The sequence below is a fragment of the Callospermophilus lateralis genome, chromosome 3, assembly GCF_048772815.1.
Source record: "Callospermophilus lateralis isolate mCalLat2 chromosome 3, mCalLat2.hap1, whole genome shotgun sequence".
NCBI classification, from domain to species: Eukaryota; Metazoa; Chordata; class Mammalia; order Rodentia; family Sciuridae; genus Callospermophilus; species Callospermophilus lateralis.
This window is the reverse complement of record NC_135307.1, coordinates 146,332,776-146,351,897: the sequence shown is the minus strand read 5'-3', so window position 1 is coordinate 146,351,897 and position 19,122 is coordinate 146,332,776. Positions and strand designations below refer to the sequence as shown.

The 19,122-nt window shown below is 48.3% G+C and overlaps 1 protein-coding gene across 1 annotated transcript in view; it reads right to left on the bottom strand.

The window, feature by feature from the left end:
- The window catches only part of Aldh1a3 (aldehyde dehydrogenase 1 family member A3), a 36,134-nt gene extending 17,473 nt beyond the window's left edge, over positions 1–18,661 (bottom strand). Inside the window, exons 1-8 of the mRNA XM_076851421.2 lie at positions 18,476–18,661; positions 13,601–13,705; positions 10,977–11,117; positions 6,213–6,342; positions 5,825–5,886; positions 4,803–4,931; positions 3,098–3,211; positions 449–551 (exon numbers count right to left, since the gene is read on the bottom strand). Coding sequence (XP_076707536.1) covers positions 449–551; positions 3,098–3,211; positions 4,803–4,931; positions 5,825–5,886; positions 6,213–6,342; positions 10,977–11,117; positions 13,601–13,705; positions 18,476–18,574 — 883 coding nt within the window. The 5' untranslated portion in view covers positions 18,575–18,661. The remainder of the gene's footprint in view (positions 1–448; positions 552–3,097; positions 3,212–4,802; positions 4,932–5,824; positions 5,887–6,212; positions 6,343–10,976; positions 11,118–13,600; positions 13,706–18,475) is intronic.
- Positions 18,662–19,122: the final 461 nt, after the last annotated feature.

Below are 19,122 nucleotides of genomic sequence, written 5' to 3'. Positions count from 1 at the left end.
TGACTCAAGGGTAGAATAACAGCTGCTGAGAGTGGACAGCACCTGTCTCCCCACTTTCCCTCATTCTCTTGCCCCTTTTCCACCCTACAGGGGGTCTGGGGGGGTGGGAAACTAGGCCTGTCTGCTCCTCAGGGCTCCAACTGCAGCCTGGCAGGGTCAGGAACATGAACTTAATCGTGGAGGGCAGTGTCAGGCAGCTCCTCCAGCTTCTGCCCTGGCCACGTCCTTCTCCAGTGTAGCTTTCTATCAGCAATAGAGCAGACGGTGTGATCTCCATCTGCCTGGTCATGGCTGGCAGACGGCAGGCAGGCTGGCCCAAGGCAGGAAATATCCCCACTGACTGACCATGTCTCTCTCAGCTGGTCCTGAATGCAGGCCAGGAAGTGGGACAGGATTTACAGATATTTGAAGTTCCAGGAAAAAAAGCCCAGAAGGGACAGAGACTCACAGTCAGCATCAGCACACACGATACAGGGGTTCTTGCCCCCAAGCTCCAATGTCACCCTCTTCAGATTGCTCCGGGAGGCGGCTTCTTTAACCAGCTTTCCAACCTTCAGGATAAAAAACAGGCCAGAATAAACCTTGGACATAACTTAGTGTAGCTGAAATGTACATGCTAGCTAGTGTCGTGGACCAGCCTGGCAGGCAGCACTGCAGGGCCAGGGCACTTGCCTCTCAGTGGGGCCCTAGGCCTTGATGGAGCTCCCCTGGCCTCGGCCAGCATCTCCCCTTAGACTGATCTGACATCCCGGAGCCACTCTACTCACAGGTGTGGATGGGAATCTCTGGATGACCCTGAGATTTGCCCACGGGCATAGCCATCTACTTGCCTTCCCAGAACCTGCCCCTCTGGGCCCAGAAATCTGGCCCAGTGCATCTGAGAAGGGCTCAAGATACTGAGATATTGAGGGGCGACTCCTCCACCTCTCAGTAGTAGTGGTAGTAATAGCTGAAATTCCGACAGCCCAGCAGGGAAGGCGTGGCTCTTTGGTATAAATTGAAGGATGTTTTGAGAATTAGGACTGAAGCTAGGGTGGGCAGGTGGGCAAAGAATTGAGGCATGATGAAGAAACAGGAGAACAATCCATCAGACAGCAAACAGTAACACTCAGCCTCCCTCTGGTGTCCAGTGGGGTCTCTCCCATGGCCCAGTGCCTGCCTGCCCTGGAGTGGAGGGTTATCCAGCATGCCTCCGTGACTTAATTTGAGAAATAAGTAAAACAAGACACTAAGGATGTTAGAGCTGGAAAGACACTTAGAGACCAATGCTGATGCTGAGGCCCAAGAGCTGGACAGCTAGCAAAGGCAGGGCTGAGGCTTTTCTCCCAAAGCCAGGGGAGGAACACATTTTAAAAACCAGCAAACTCAGACTGGGCATGTGGCTCATGGCAGAGGGCTTGTGGAATATGCATAAGGCTTTGGGCTTCATCCCCAGCACTATGAAAATAAAATAAAATAGACTGGAATAAAATCTTCAAGCTCATAGGTGATGGCCCGATGAGGTCTGGAATCCATAATGACAATACTTAAGGGAAGTACAAAAGCAAAACCAGCCTGTCCCAGGACGGCAGTTTATGGCAAGGTGGGGTGGGGTGTTGAGGGCAGCGGGCCTGCTGGGGCAGTTTAAAAGCACCTGGTTTTGGAGGTGCCCTCTGTCTGAGCAATCCCTGGGACCACAGAGGCCATTTGCTTGGCCTTGGCTTTTGAGTGAAGCAGGCACCTCCCAGCTGGACTTATGGTTACCCAGAGAAGGCACAGGACATCTGCACATTGGTGTGGGAGGGGCGGGGACAACTTTGCTGCTGGGTGAGAAGGCAGGGGAGCCCCTGGAGGGCAGGAGCCACGGCTTTGTCCTGATGATTGGACCAGCTATTCAGTTCCGTGTCCTGAGCACCCACTGCCCGTCGTGGCTGTAGGTTAGAGCCCAATTTAATTCTGACTACACTCTTACATGATGCCCACCGTGGCTGTGAAAGCAGAGGACACCAGCACGCTCCTTCAAGGTTCTGGAAGCGGGGGGAGGGGGGGGGCAGGTTCCTGATTGGCTTAAATTAGAATGGAGGTAGGAGTGTTTGTGACATGGGAAGAACTTAATCATTTCTTTTTTTAAGTATAGAAGATTATTCTCATTAAAAAATTCCAAATACAGATACATATAAATTAAAGGGGACATCTGTGTCTTTTCTCATCTCACGTTCCAGGATCTGCCCCAGAGATGGCCATTGTCATTTCTTGGGAATCCTCCCAGATGGTTTCCATTTCCATACACACGTAGGTTTACTAATGGGATCATGTTGTAGTTAATTTCCTACAGCTCAGTTTTTCATACCTCCTAATAGGTCATAGACAGTTGCTCTGGTTATAATGACCGTATGACATTTTAAGAGCAGATGTATTCGGGAAATATATCCTTGAAGGTTATGAGCATATCTCTCTAAAGCACAGTAATTTCCTTATCATGGAATCTCTGAAGTAAAAGTTTTAACTTTGAAATATTTTAATCAATACTGCTAAATCTCACCTTCCACCTTAGGGACAGCATTGATGAGTGTCTGTTTTCCTATATTCTCAACAACACCATTTCAGTTTTTACCAAATGGACAGACAAAAGAAGAGTATGAATTTCATTTGAACAAGAATTTCTCTGGTCACCAGTTAACTAGGTTAAATTATTAGGCACTCAGTATTTCTCTGTGTTGCCCATTTTCCCATCATTGTTTTTTTTTTTTCCTTTTCATTGATTTATAGGAATACTTCACATATGAAGGATACAAACCCTTGGGACTCTGCATACATTACAACGGGCTTTCTCCCAGTTTGTTAGTTATCCCTTAATTATGTTATTGTGTGCGACATGGATGTCTTACATTTTTAATTTATCTTCTCTTTCAATCTTTTATTCTAAGGCTTCTGAGTTCTATTAAATATTTATTCAGATTGGAAACTGGACTAGTGACTTTTTTTAACTGATTGTTATGAACTAAAACATTATCAAATTTAGAAGCAAAAATATTATACTTGAGTTTCTTAAAGGAAATAGTTGCAGGTCTCAAGTAATATAGCTGCTGCCACTTGTGCCAGCAGTGAGGAGGGGTACCTCTGTGGAGCCGGTGAAGGCTATCTTGTTAATCTGAGGGTGAGAAGAAATTGCTGCTCCCACTGTGGGCCCAAATCCTGGCACGATGTTCACCACACCTGGAGGGAACCCGACCTGGGAAGAAAGCAAGATGGCATCAGAGGAAGAGAACAGACCAGTGTCAGTCACAGATGATGCACGGGTGGGGAAAGCTGTGGCTGCGTGTTGTTCCTACGCAGAGCAGCATCCCCATAGCAAGCCTGGGTCCGGGTCACACACACCCCCAGGACCCAGACAAGGTCAGCTGCAGGTACCCTGGGAGCTGACCTGGATTCCTCAACCCCTGCTGCCAGCCCAGGGAGCAGGCTGGGCTCCTCCAAGAAGGGCTTCCTACCTGAGAGGGCTCATGAGCAAATAAATGCACAATGATGCCACAAGGTGGCACTGGCCCCCTTGTAGAAAAGTACCATTTAGTGTGTATGTGTGCATGCAATACTGTGTGTGTGTGTGTGTGTGTGTGTGCGCATGTATGAGTACACATGTGCATGTGTATGTCAGTGTGTAGGAGTGTGAACGTGTGTATATGTGTGTGCACGTGCATTGAGAGGACGAGAGGCACTTTGTCACAAACTCCCAGGCTCAGAGGCACCTGCAAAACATCCTTCCCAAGCAACGCTGTTCACATTTAAATTAATGTTGCAAATAGAACAAGAGATCATTCCCTCCATGTCCTTTGCTTATTCAGCCTGGCTCACATAGGAGCTGACAGGGGCTGCCACTGCTTTCACACTCACGCCCTGTTTTTGCACATCCAAGGGCTCCTCATTAACCAAGAACACTCTATGCTGAACAAGACAGAGGGTACTACCTCCGACTTGTCCCATGTCTTACTGAAAATATGTTATTTTAAAAAGTGAAGAGTTTGGGACACAGCGCTCAAATCTCTACTTTCCCATTTTTTCAATCGTTATTTTAGAATCCATAAGTGCGGTCAATGTCATGCTCATGGCCTACATCACTGGTCAAAAGAAAGGGAAAGACGGATTTATTATCTATTGTTCCAACCTTGATCACAGGAATACAGAACATGCATCCCAGTCACATGGATCCAGCAGAGAAGTGAAAGAAAGGACCTTTTCTCCCACCCCTCTTTTCTTTCTGTTTCTTTTTCTAAGTCTTTCCTATATACAAGGTGATGATGGAATGAATAAAATAGGTTGCCAGGTGTGTCTGGGAGACAGTGTTCCTGTGGGGAAGATGGTTACTGGCAGAGCAGAGGGCACTGTTGGGGAGGCCCCTGGGGCAGCCTGGATTGGCTATGCTACTTCAGCTAGCATGGGATAGGGTCACTCCTCCAAGAGAGACGAGGACCATTTTACACCCCACAACTCCACAGCCCAAAGAACCCCCTGGATATTTGGCTCCTTCTCGGGTGACCCTCCTGCAAATCCTCTAGACAAAAACATTGAGTTTTAAACCATAGGTTTGAGCCAGTAATAAAAGTGGCATGCTCTCACTGGGACCACTGGGAGGGATGGCATTTCTTCCAGCTCAGTGACCACAAGCAGGAGAAAGAAAGCACAGTTGCCAAGCCAAACACAGGGAACTGCTCCTTTCCCACTCCATCTTGAGCTGGCTGCCACTGTCACGTCCTGTGACAGGGAGCGGTTCCTAGGAGTGGGAATGCGATCAAGAACACACACTATTTTCTTTTTGGATGTCTTACCTCTTTGATTAGAGAGCCGAGATAGAGGGCGGTGAGGGGGGTCTGCTCGGCCGGCTTCAGGACCACAGTGTTCCCACAGCAGAGAGCGGGCGCCAGTTTCCACACCAGCATCATCAGAGGGAAGTTCCACTGGGACAGAGCACAGGGAAGGCCTTGGGGGCCCAGGTTCGTCCCGCCCCCACCCAGGTGCCCAACGATGCCTCTGGGGAGGACACCACTTGCTTTTCACCATCTAGGTTTTGGGTTGAAGGGGTGACATAGGAGGTGCCATGGTCAGAGCTACATGGTTACCCAGTGTTTCCTAAACTGCACCTATGAGGTCCCGATGGCTATGGAGCCCAGGAGGAGTGAATTCAGCTGGATGTATTTGACATTCCCCTCCAAAATGTTTGCTGTGGGGGTGACATCCTCCCTGCCTCCTGAGCACTTTTTCAATCCTCAATTCAGTCCACTGACTGCCTCCCTGTCCCCCAGCCCGATTTCCACATTGGGCACCTGGGCTTCCCAAACAGATGGGCAGCATCATTGCATGCCTAGGGCACCTACCAGCACTGGCACGGCCCAATGAAAGCCCCAGCCCCTCACAGCCAAGGCTGCCAGTGCGGGCCTCTGCCACCTGACACAGGTGCTCATCTCCCCCTGACCTCTGGCTCCCACCTGCTCTTTCCTTCCAAGCAGCCCCACTTTGTCCAGGCCAATCCTGTTTGGAACCCCTTTTTCCTGTTGAACTTGTCTTTTTTAAGGCCCAGCTAAAAACCACCTCCTAGGGATACTGGTCATTCCTAACCACTGGCTGGAATCTACCATGCCTTCTGCCAAACACCTAAAGCTGGCCTCTTGAGAGAGAAATGGGGTCTAACCTATCTCAAGAGCCCTTGCCTTGGAGTACCAGGCCACCAAACACAGGCACAATCAGTACTGGCACAACACACAAAACACACACTAGAAGTTGGCTCCAAAGGACACAGAGAAGCAGGGTGGGGTCTATGTAAGGGTCTATCAAGAAAAGCTGTCAGACTTACTGGCGTGATGGCTCCACACACACCGATGGGCTCATGCCTGGTGAAGCACACAACATTGTCATCTGGAAGAAAGGTGACCCAGTGGGGAAGAGTACTCTCACTTCATCAAGGTTAAGCATTTCAAGCAGTAAAGACAGGAAGGAAACCCGGAAGCCCACGAGGGTGCCAGCTCCACGCCCTGTCTGTTGTACACGGAGTGATTGGAACTTAACTTCAAAAATGAAGTACGTTCCTTACGAGAGGAATCAGCACAGCACCATTTTGCAGGGGTGGGGGGTGGATGAGAAAATGACTTGGAGGGGCTCTGAAAGGGCCACCTGGGGGAAGGAGAAGACAGAGCCCCAAAGAGACTCCCCCGTGAGGCCAGAGTCTGTCCTGCTCGACTCACCTGTGGGGATGGTCCTGCCCTGGATTTTGTCTGCCCACCCTGCAAAATATCTGAAGGTCTTAATACAGCCCTCCAGGTCAATGAAAAAGGCGTGAAGGAATGGCTTCCCTGTGTCCATCGTCTCCAGGGTCTGCAATAACAAGATGACATCCATTGAAGAAGCAGCTTTCTTTTATCTGTCAGCTTGGTAAAGATGGAGGAGAAGACACAGTTCCAGGACATTGATCTCTGGACCTCAGTCCCCCGTGTCACTTCAGAAAGCATGACAATGAATCGAAATTGACCTAAGACCAGCCAGGGCTGCTTTTATTGCCAAATGACTAAGGCTGGGGGCTCAGCTAGGGCTTTGGGCACATGTTGCCCTTGAAGGTTCACCAGAAGCCTCATTAAAGGTCCTCCATGCCATTTGGTCTTCATCTAGACCACAGGGACCTCAGCCCTCTGATCTGGACATGACGCGTGCTTTCTGAGGAAGCTCTGGGACATTTGGCTAGTAAGAAAGTGGTTTCCTCTAACAAAGAGAAGGGGAAGGCATGGGTTCCCCCCTCTCAGCAGGGCTGGCCAGTGTGGCCCTGGAAAGGGTGATGGGGCCCAGAAGGCTGCACCAACAGTACAAAGGTGCTATGCTTCCTAACTTCGCTGGTGCCACCGGAAGCAGAGCCGGGAGGGAGCAGCTCGTGGACTGCGGAGGGAGGTGGTTACGCAGGGCGAGCGAGCGTGCAGCAGCTCAATGCAGGGATTCTTTTCTATTTCCAGCCTGGGGTAAAGAGAACCCCTTTGTTTCTTAGACAAGCAACCCCAGTGGAGTCCAGCACTGAAACTGCCAGTCATCTGTCTCTGCAGGAAGTGGCCACCCTGACACATAGCCCAGGGCTGGATTCCTGCGGAAGCATCAATGGAGTGAGATGATGATGTAAAAAGGAAGGCAGGCAGGCAGGAAGGAAGGCCTCTGCTCCTATGCAGGGCTTTGACCCTAATGCACAGGCATGGGTCCCATCCCAAGTGCGGCATCTCCATTCCCACTTAAAGATGCGGATGGTGAAGCTGACAGAGACCAATGACTCAACCATGGGCACCCACACAGCCAGCACTGAACTTGGGGTGTCCACCAGCACAATGACTACCATTTGGGTGGCTGCCCCGGGGGGCATTTGCATCTTGGAAGACTTGAGAAGCTTGGGTCTCCTCTATAATACCTTTGCTTCAGGGATGAGCCAACTCCCCTCTAAATTGGGGGTGACCCTGATTAATGCTAGCTGAGAGGCCTTGGGTAAGACCTGAATTTCTCCCTGCCTTAGTTTCCTCACCTGTAAATTGAGAATAACAACAGTGTCTCCTTTCTAGGTTGGTGTGAGAGTGAGGAGACAGGTACCTAGACCACTGCGTGTGCCTTGCAAATAGTCCAAAGGAGACTCATGACTTTGATTTCCCTTTAGGTACTATGCAGGTGCTTGGTGACCCTTGCCTGGGGGCTGGAGAAGACAGGGTGTGTGTTCCCATCCCTAGCAGCCACCACTTAGGGACCAAATCAGGCCAGGGTGACAACCAGTAAACTGTTCCTTTGGCTCCTATTGATTCACATTCCAAGGTGGAACTTTTAATTTCCCAGGAAAAAACTTAGCAATTGCAAATAATACCAAAAAGGTCTCTAGGACACAGCTACTCCAGACAGAATCTGCCTGTTGATGGAATCAGGAGTTTATTCTTGGCTCTTTTCTGGAATAAGACAAGGGAGAAGCCTTTAACTTTGTGGGTAAATTTGCAGCGTAACTGTTAACTGCCTCTGATCCTGGCTTCCCACCTTTTGCTGAGTGACCTTGGACAAGTTACTTACCCTCTTTGGTCCTCAGTTTTCTCATCTCTTAAATGGGATAATAAATACTGAGGTCAAGGACTTACAGGCCAGCTACATGGAGAGCATTCAGTAAGCATTGGGTGTTTTTTTTTTTTTTAATCATTAGCTTCATCATGAACTTTCTGGAGTGATAATATAAATTTTCCAGGTTAGTTTTATGGAATCTGTCCAAGAAAATTCCAGGTCACAATAGGTTCAGATAGAAAATTCTTAAAAAACAAAAAAATTCCCAGGTGAAGGAGTGGACAGGAACCTGAGAAACCAAGTGCTAGCTACTGAATGGAACAGTTGCCTCTTAAGCTACTTAACAAAAGAGAAGGGGAAGGCATCGGTTCCTCCCCCTCAGCAGGGCTGGCCAGTGTGGCCCTGGAAAGAGCGTCGGAGCCCAGAAGGCTGCACCACCAGTACAAAGAGGCCATGCTTCTTTATGGTGGTGGCTCAACCAAAGGAACCATGGCTACTCCTAAGTTTATTCACATTTTTGGAAAAAGAAAATGCCTTCTGAATAATTAAGACATAGCAACCATGAGATACTGAAGAAGGACAGAAAGGTGTGGCAGGTGGGAACTGCCCTGCTTGGCCTGCATGTCCAGGCTTTTAAGCGACAGAACCCAGAAATGGCACACAGGTTGACAGGGAGAAGCTGCAGGAGAGCCCCTGTTTGGATGCTGCCAAAAGGAGTACCCAAAGAGCCAGAGCCTGGGGTGCTTCTGCAAGGGAGAAAAAGTCAGGGGCCACTGGATTCCCCCACATCTGTTTCCAAACATTGACCACAATAAATACCCAGCTCTGTCAAACCACTAAGCCGGCCAGAGAATAAGAAGGAGCGAAGCACTTTCTACTTGGGAACGCAGGAAACCATATCAAGGTGGAGAGTGAGAAGCCCGCCTGTGATGTGGCTGGAGTTTTAAAAACCATATTTGCCTGTAATTCCCTTGTTCCTTTCATGTCGTGGCAAAGAGCTGGATCTTATTTCTTGTGGACAGCGAGGTTCTGATGGCAGGGGAGATTTGCTGGGCGGCGCCCGGAGTTCCTCCAACGCTCCCTAGCTGCTATCAAAACACAGCCACGCTGGGACAATGGGGTGGATGAAGAGGAAGGTGGCCTTGCAGCCGCTGCTGCTCCCAGGATGATACTGACACTGAGGACAGGGTGGGGAGGGGTGCCCAGGGCACATCCTCTCCAGCCTGCTATGAGTCCACACGACATTGCAGACCGATGAGCTCATGCAGGGTGAAAACAGAAATGTTTTTGAAAAAGCCAGTTTGGCAGCTTGAGAGTCAAGGCTGGCTTTCGGAGCAGGAAGAAACCAGAGGCTCTGTGGAGAGAAGAGCTCGCTGGCTTGCTGGGGAGGAAGCTATCCTAAACTGGGATTCAGATTCAGCCAACAAACCACTGGCCACTGGGAGGAAAGGAGGGAGGGAGGGAGGGAGGGAGAGAAGGAAGGAAGGAAGGAAGGAAGGAAGGAAGGAAGGAAGGAAGGAAGGAAGGAGGAAAGGGGCTCTGGTTTCTCCGCAGAGGTGCCCTCAGGGAAATGCACCCAAGAGTTCCTCTGCCTCCAACAAACATATTCAGGGACAAAAGCAACTCTATGTCCTGGCTGACACCAGCCCTTAAACAGGTGCTTCTTGTTCTCAACATCAGAAAAGCTGTTTTTTTTTTTTTTTTTTTTTTTTTTTTTTCCCAAATCAAAGGCCCCAAAGAAAATTCCTCTCCTACAAACTGAGCCTCAAGGTTTAGAACAAGTTTTAAAAACAGGAGCCTGAGCATACAAAGGATGGATGTGTAGGTTGCAAGCCAGTGGCCCTGAAGTGTCCTCTCATCACCCACCACAACACAAAGTTCTGAGGATCCTATTAAAGAACACATTTACAACATATGAAGGCCTTCCCAGCCCGGTCTCGTGGGGCATTCCAACCTCATGGGCTGGGCAGCCAGATGTCCCCATTTTACAGCTGAGGAACTAAGGTATCTAAAAATTAGTGGCAGTGGGCATGTACCTGGGTCTTCACATAGCACTATTACAACCACTAATATTATAACTATTATAACCACAGAACTATCATGTAGTTAGTGCTTGCTAAATGCCATGAACTCTGTTGAGGATTTTAAATGGGAACATTCTTACAATGCTTAGACATCATTATTAGTGAAATTTCACATGAAGAAATAAATCTCAGAGATGTTAAAAAACTTGTCCAAGGTCACATAGCTAGTAAGTGGCAGCGCTAAGATTTAAGCCCAGATCTTTCATTCTCTGAGGTTTCCTATAACCAGGCTATCCTGCCTTGACCACCACTCCACACATGCTCACCCCTGCTCAATTCAGGAGTAATACAGAAATGATTTTAGTTTATTTTTTCTAAAAGTGATTTAATAAGTATAAGAGCACCCTCCCACAACCAGCACATTAAATCTGTAGTTACATGCATATTATTACAGCAACCACCTCCCATATCCATGGAGGACATATTTTAAGTCCCTTTGATACCTGAAACTGCAGAGAGTAACTAACCCCATAATACTATGTTTTTCGTATACACACACTTGCCTATGATTCAAATGTAGTTTGTAAGTCAACACAATGAGAGATTAACAATAATAACTAAAAGTAAGATAGAACAATTATAACAATACACTATAGTAAGTTATTTAAATCTTATAATTTGCTTCTTTTTTCTGGAATTTTACACTTAATATTTTTGAGCCAGGAATGACCCTGGGTGAGTGAAGTCATGTAAAGGGAAACCTTAGAGAAGGGGGGACTACTGTATTCAGGATGAGGTTAGACTGAAGTTTAAAGGAAGTCAATGTGAAAAAGAAAAAATATTGAGTACATAAACATGTAGGTGGGACCAGGATACCACCCAGTCACGGTCCCTACGTGAAAATGCCCCAAGTCTACTCACCGCTAGGATGGCGCGGTCCCTCTCCATCAGGTCAGCCAGCTGGTGCAGCAGCCGGCCACGGCTCAGGGCATCCAGGCGGCGCCACGGGGAGCCCCTTTGGAAGGCGGCTTGTGCGGCCTCCACGGCCTTGTCCACATCAGGCTGAGTGGCCAAAATGACAGAGTGTCATTTTTGATGCATCTACAGTTTGGGACCACTCTGCTGTCAGCGACGGAGAACAGCAGCAGCGTGGAGCCACTGTAGCACCGAGGGGGGTCCAGCACAGAAGCTAAAGTTAAGTCACCAGAATGTAGGAGTGGGGGTGGAGGTGGGGACTGCACCAAGGAACTGTCTCCAAAGTTTGCATGGATGTGAGGGAGTGTGTGTGTGGGGGTGTTCTTCTCTTTTTCCTTTGTATCTTAAGTCTTTTTCAAAATTTCTACCACGGCCAAGTATTAACCTCCTTTCTGATTCAAAGAGCATTTTAATAAAGTCACCAACCTTGACTCTTTTTCTTGGTGACTCAACTATGAAAAGATTTTCCACTGTGGCCCAAGAGGGCTGATGGTGGGGGGTGGGTTTATGCTTCTGTAGATTGAAGAGCTGATCACATTTCAAGAGTTCGCAGTCATCTGAAGTCAGGCAGCGGCTGTGACTGCCATGAAGGCCTTCTTCTGATTTCAGCCTCATTGTACCCCATGGGTACAGAATTGTTGCATCATTTTATAGACAAGGAGCCCTCTTTTGTACACTGAGAATAATTACAAAGGAACTATTTTTTGTTGCAGTGGTGGTGGTGGGAGGGGCTGGGGATTGAACCTGGAGCCTTTTGAGCACTAGGCAAGGGCTCTGCCATGGAGCCACACTTCCAGCCCTGAATCGCCTTCTTAAAACGAAAAAAAAAGCCAGAGTTATCTAGAAGAGCATCACCTAGACTCATTTTCAGGAAAATGGGCCTCAAGTTTCTGGTTGCTGATGGCTAATGATCCACCCTGAAGGTCGCTCTGAGTCCCTACCCCTGGGGAGGTGCATCAGGCAGTGAACACAGGACATCAGTCAGGAGGGGACTGCACCAAGGATCTGGCTCCAAAGTTTGCATGGGGGTGAGCAAAAGCTTTGGCATGGGAGATACTGGGTCACTGGATTCGTTGTTTTGGGCTCTGGGGTGGAGGCCAGGACCTCTCCATCTGCAGGGGATGTGGGCGGGCAAGAGTCTCAGTTTCTTCCCTGATGCCCATGTGGGACACTTGGGAATCATCCAGTGGGAATCCCATTTAACATCATGCCCTCCCTGCCAGGGCTCCTGTGCTAGTTGATTAGAAAACAAAGCTTAGGATAAGAAATCACATGGAGGGGTGTCTAGGTGGGAGAACCACTGTACATTGCATATGTATCACAGACTTTCCCTGGTGGGAGAAAATCCAAGCCTACCTCACCTACACAACCATTTCAACCATTTCAACCATTTCAACATCACTAATACACTGATTAAGAATATCTATTCAGCCAGGTGCAGTGGTTTAGGAGGCTGAGGCAGGAAGTTCTTGAGTTCAAAGTCAGCCTCAGTTTAGCAACTTAGTGAGACCCTGCCTCTAAATAAAATAAAACATAGGGCTGGGAATGTGGCTCAGTGGTTAAGTACTCATTGGTTCAATCCCTAGTTACAAAAAAAAAAATGTATCCAAGCTGGACATGATGGTACCCACCTCTAATGCCAGTGCCAGCTACTCCAGAGGCTAGGTCAGGAGGATCATAAGTTCCAGGCTAGCCTTAGTAATTTAGCAACGCTGTGTCTCACAATAAAAAACAAAAAAGGGATGGGGATATAGCTCAGTGATATTGGCCTTGGGTTCAATATCCAAGAGTGGGGGGAGAAGAAGAAGAAGAATATAGGCAAAAGGATTGGTTGAACCCAGGAATTCAGGATCAGCCTGGATGATATAGTGAGACCCCCATCTCAAAAAAAAAAGAGTGTCTGTTCAGTATTCTAGTGGTTGAAGAGGGGGTCATGTTTCCCTTTTTTTCTGTACAAGACCTTTAATCTTTCAGTTCAAAATACACTTTATGGCCTTGAAATATTCCTTAGCTTTTATAGGATAACATAGACCCTGCCTAGCCAACAGGGTTACATAGACTTCAGCTTTACACAATCATGGAAGTTTCTAGTACAAAAGAAATCTGATGGTTACATGATATTATTACTTACTACCTCCACATCACTTGGATTGTAACTCTTTTTTCCTGAAAGTGTATTTTTTTTTTTTTTTTAAGTGTCTCCTGCCAGAATGCTGCGTTTGGTGAAACACCCCAGCCGGAAATGCTTTCTGGAAAGAGTCTTTAATGACTCCAGGTTCAAATAATTGATAAAAACCTTTCCTTTAGCCACGTGATGAGGATAGCTGAGGTCATCCTCATAGATGGGGAAACATCTATCAAAGGAGAGTGACTCTTTGCAAAGACCGTCTGTAATTGATCCCATTCAAGAACATGTGTCTGAGTTGCACATACCAACAGGCCAGTGCGATTACCCAGGCCCTACCCCCAGGGTGGGCCCAATCTGTCTTACAGCTAAACCACACCGCTTCCTTATCCTTCATTTATCTATAATTGAATTACTGGGGAGTGGGGTCAGGGGGGGGACCTACCTTATCTCCTTCTTCTACTTCACATATTTTCTCTAGAGTTGAAGGGTTATATGTGGCAAATTTTTTTCCACTCTTGGATTCGTGCCAGTCATTGTTGATAAATATCTAACCAGGAAAGGAAGTGTAACGAATTAGGTTTAAATCAAAATCATATAATTTCAACATGCTAAGGACCTTAGGTAACGTCTTATCCACCCTCTCTCCCACCTCCCCCTGGATGTGTTACAGATGAGACCCGGAGAAGACAGAACATCCTGTCACATGACCGAGTCACCAACTTGGAGCAAACTCAGAATTAGAACCCAGGTTGTCACAGTAGAACTAAAATTGATTGGAGTTTTTCTAAATTATTGTTTTTATAACAATAACCTGGATTCACAAAGGAAAAAGCTGGGTTAAGTTGTTAAATAGAGGGGGTAGATTGAATCCTACACCCTCATAGACTTTGGGGGAAGATGAAGCAGATTTGGGTATAGAAAGTGGCGAGCAATCTGCCTGCCCCCGAAGGGTGTGTATAAGCAGTGAGTGTCCCTGTCCTTCTTCCTTCTGCAACCCCAGTAGGACTGACAGAACCTTGACTTACAGGAGGATCGTGCCATAATCCTCCAGTCTTCATAAATGCACATCAGCACATCCTTCCCTTGCATACCCCTTTTAAAGGTCTATTTTCCTGTTGGGCTTGGTAAAAACCACTTTTGGAATACAAAGTTAAAAATCTGGGATAGAAAATTTTCAGGTTATATTAAGTCATGTAGCAAAACACTATTGATATCCAGAACCCAAGAAATAATGCACAAAAATCACTTCACTGGAAGCCTCAATTATCCAAAACTACAGTAAAAAATAAGAATGCAAAAAAAAAAAAAAAAAAAGACATCATGAGCAAACTAAAAAGAATTTGCAAAGCCTATGCATGCACTGAGATGTATGTACTATTTACTCTTAGTTTCCTCTAAGTTTTAACCACATTAAAAGAAAGGGCTTTTGGGAAAGAATTAGGAACAGAGATGATGGATAATGTACTAAGCACCTTCTGACAGCACTAAGGTCCTGGCTGCCCTGAGAGAGGACAGATAAGGTCCTGCTGCATCTCTGGGAGGGCCTTGTCAGCACAGCCTGACACTGGGAAAGACCCCAGTCGCAGAAATCACACACAATGCCTTCCATCATTTCTAAGGACAGAACTAGCGCATTGGGATTTCATTCTTGTATCTAGATGATATCATACACATATATTTGTATTCTGCTTCTCTTTGAGTTGTTTAAAAGGAGTTGTATCACTATGGGGCCGATTTCAATGACTGTGAATTTGATTCATTGGGAACACTTGACTCTCCAATGACGACAGACGAGAGAAGGGAGCCATCTCCTCCAGTGTGCGGCTTGGTTACTTCTCTGGAGTAGGCCCTGTTATATCAACTCCGCAGCTCATCGGGAAGGGAACCCAGGCTGCCTCTGGTGGGGACCATGCACAGAAGAGAGGCTCTGCCTGGCAGGTGGGCAGAGACCACCTGCCCTCCCTTTTGGAGTCCAGATCTGAGAGCATTTGGTTCCAGAGGAACTCGCCCATTCGACTTCTAGAAGCTCAGCACCTTCCCTGTGAGGCCAGGCCCCCAGGGAAGCATGTGAGGAAAAGGTCAGGCTTCAATTACAGGTTTATTCTTCCAGCTGAAACCAAATCCAAGAGTCCACTTTTGCCATGCAGCAAGTAATCAGTCGGTAACAGTGAGAAATTAATAAGCAGAGAAGAGGAGTTAGGTTAGTGTGGGGAGGAAAGTGTGGCCGGGAAGAGAGGCCCATTTATAGCAAGATGAAATTTCGTGGGTTAGATAATAGAGACGGTCAGTGAAAATTGCTGATTCTAGGCCTTCCTGGTATCAATTCCAAGGGGGAGGGAAAGTGAGAAGGTGGCAAGAAAGAATATAAATAGGGGGGATGGAAACAGATTGCAACGATCGGATGTCTGCTATACCTCATCTCCAAGCATGCGCCTCCAAAAAAAAAAAAAAAATTTTTTTTTAACTTGATCCATAGTTTTTGCTAACTGACAACTTAAAAAAAAAAATTCAAACTGCTTGACTCTAACCATATCTCATCATCACAATGTTTTTAATTTAGCAAAGTTATTTTCTTTATCCTACCCTACGAAGCAATCTTGTAAGTGGTTTCTACTGTTGGTTTTTCTCTCCACTAAAACATAACAAAAACGCAAATAAGGAAAGGGCCCATGAACGTAGTCTACTGATAACGCTGGCTGTATTGTTTTGAACCCCAAATCAGGATAAAGGGTCTGGAAGGGGATTGTTTTTCTTGACTTGTGAACTGGTGTGAAACAAACTTTATCGGGTGTAAAATTAAGTAACATTGAATTGTAGACAGAACTCACATTTTACAGAAGGATCAGCACAAAGCTGGAAGGTGCCCTGAACAGAGGTCGAGATGGTGGTCACACAAGTGAATCCTACTGGCATCATTTTCAGTAATTTCCACTGGGTGTCAGGCCACTCAGATAAGCTCAAAAGGAATATGTTTTTCAGGAGATTTGGGGGAATTTTATTTTCCATAAAAGAGATAATATAAACTGGCATTTGAACGAAGCACAAAACTTTAAAAGAGAATCTCTGATGTTGGAGGAAACTTTATAAAGCAAGAGTCCCGTAAAATGAAAGGGGCTGGTATCCTCTGAGGTCTGTGGGGGTCTCTAGAGGGACCTTACCTTCCCCTCACCAAAATCACATTGCATGACCCTACTCTCAATGTTAAAATCTGGAACAAGTGAAAGACTTTGACAAAGACCTCCTTCTGGAAGTTGGTTCACCTTAGAAATCATACCATCAAGGCCAGGGCTCAAACTGATCCTCCAAGAGAGAGACGCACCAGTTTTGAAAAATAGCAGACCATTGCTGGCTCACATGTTCCACCCAGCCAACTGCTTGCCCGGGGCCTCCATGCTGGACTTCAGCCTCTCTTCCTCCTCCTCTCCACTTATTCCCTGGGCAGGCAGCCCCACTGCCTCTCAGCCTGAGTCTTCCTGACCAAGGAAGGACTGCTCACCCACAGCCACTCAGGCTGCTAAGGAGAAGCCTCTATGGACAAGAGCAGAAAAAATTAAGCTAGTGGCAGGGACAGAGCAGACTGCAACATTGTCCCCCATGAGTGTGAAAGGTACACATGGCGTCAGGCAGTTGAAGCCCTCTAAGACTCCCAGCTCAATTCCTTCATCTCACTACCTTTCCTTAGTATATGGTAAATCATACATCTTCTTTTTAATGGGCAAAGGGGACACCCACTAGGACAACAGTCACTCATTACTCTGTGAAACTCCTAAATTCCTCCTCCAAAAGGGCTGCATTTACACACTGAAATGGTCCTAAGGAATCACAGAGAAAAGGGGAAACTTTTCATGTGTGGCTAGATTACTCGGACAAGACTAATAAGGTACAAAGCTAAAGGACAGTCATACCTTCATTTTCTGTTTCTATAGTTTTACAAAACTCTTTAAAAAGCAAAACGTCACCTCCCAAAAATGACAGCAGCCAAACACCGAAGAGTTAGGGTCTGAAAAAAATGAAGGCGCTATTCTAACCATTCCCAGAATTTGGGTTGGAATTTTCCCTTCGAGGCTGATACTATTAAGGAAACTACATTAAAAACAATTTTCAGTCTTTGCTGTAGATTACAGAGCCGCCTGAAAACAGTCAATCTAAATGTCAAGTAATTTAAATGTCTACACAGCCCACTTTGGGAATTAAGTGCCAAGAGACCAAAACCTGAAGGCCACACATAATGGCCTGCCACTTTCTTTGCTTGATTAAAATTATTTGAGAGAGATAATTGCTACTTTTGAAAGTAAAATCGATGAGGGAATTTTCTAAGCATTGTGTTAGCTGGAATTGGTAACTACGGACAAGAGGAGACAAAATTGGGAGAAGTAAAGCCATAGGTGCCTTGGGCCTGAGCCCCTGAAGCGCCCCCTCCCAGTCAGAGCAGAGGAAAGAATCCCAGACAGCCCTGGGGGTGTCCCCTCTCAGGACAGGCTCCTGTCTGCTGCTCCCTAGTTCTCCTTGGCCCCTGCTCCCAGCATTGCCATGTTCCTCTGCCCCAGGCAGGTGATCTCACTGCTTTGCCAGAGTTCCAGAGTCCTTGGAAACAGCATAAAGAAGCAGAGAGCCCAGTACTGCAGGGTTGTGACAGAGCCTGGGAGCTTCGACCTTGCCACACACAGCATCCCCAGACCCAGATCTGGAACTTTGGGGAACATGTTCTTGGTCTGTAAATACCAGGACAGTTTCATCAGTGAACTCCTTTCTTCTTTCCCAAGTTCGGCTGGTAAGCGGGATACAGCTAAGCATAGAAGGTGCCATTGCGCTCCCATTGCTCCTGAGGTCCTGCTGCCCAGTTTAGGCTTCCCATGTGGTCCTTCCTCTCAGACTCCTGGGAATTCCCAGGCACCTCAGACCCTCCCCAAACCCAACTCTTTCAACCCAGGAAGCCATCCTCAGGGTTTGCAGAGAAACTACAGTGCTGCGAGTCACCTCAGGGCTCACCTCCACTCGCTTTCAAAGAGGGCCCTTCAAGGGCACGTCGGGGCTGCCCTGGGTTACAACCCTGCACTGTCTTCTCACCCTGCTTTGAGGCTTAGAGCCCCGAGCCCCGAGCCCCGAGCCCCGACGCCTTCGAGCCTGCCTGGGGCGCGGGTTTCCACCCGGGATGCCCCCTGAAGGGTGCGGTTTCGGGAGGCGCTGGCCCAGGCAAAGAAGCTTGGGTCTAGGAAGAGACCAGAGAACCTCCCGCCTGCTGACTCTTCGCCCCGCGCCCCCGGCCCAGCTCAGCCCGGAGTCGACAGCCGTCGGGTGGGAGGCGCCTCCACCTCACCTTAGTGAACTTGACCTCCAAGTTGTGAATGGGGCGCGGCAGGGCAGGCGGCTTTCTGTCCAGCTGCCCGTTCTCCAAGGCCCCGTTGGTGGTGGCCATGGCTCCTCCGCGCTCGGCGGCCCGAGGCGCCTGAGTCTGCGGCGTGCCGGCTCAGTTGGGGCGGTGCGCAGCCTGCTCGTGGGGTGACAGCTCCGCGCTGCTTTATGGAGCGCCCCACGCCTCCCGCCCGAGGGGGCCGTCTAATTGGCTGCAGGACCGTAGGACCGGAGGGCGGGCGGGAGGGCGTGCGGAAGGGAGGGGAGGGGGCCGGCCCGCCTCACCCCACCCCGCCCGCCGCCCCGGAGGGAGCCGGGCCATCCCCCGCCCGGCCCGGTGTCGGCTCCGCGGCCCGCGTGCGGACCGCCCGGGCGGCTGCGCCTCGCGCTCTCGCCGGGTGGTTGCTCTTGGACAAGCTTTGCGAAGCGCCCCCGGGCTCCGGAAGTCCCAGAGCTGGGACACCGAGCCGGGGCAGGGAGCTGGGTGCAGGGACCGCAGCAGCTCTCAGCTGTCTCCCCGCAGCCGGGCGGGTTTGCACCTGCCGCGCCCCCTGCCCCCTGCTGATCCGCACTTTCCCAAACTTTGGCCCGCGCGCAGCGGAGGTCGGTAGC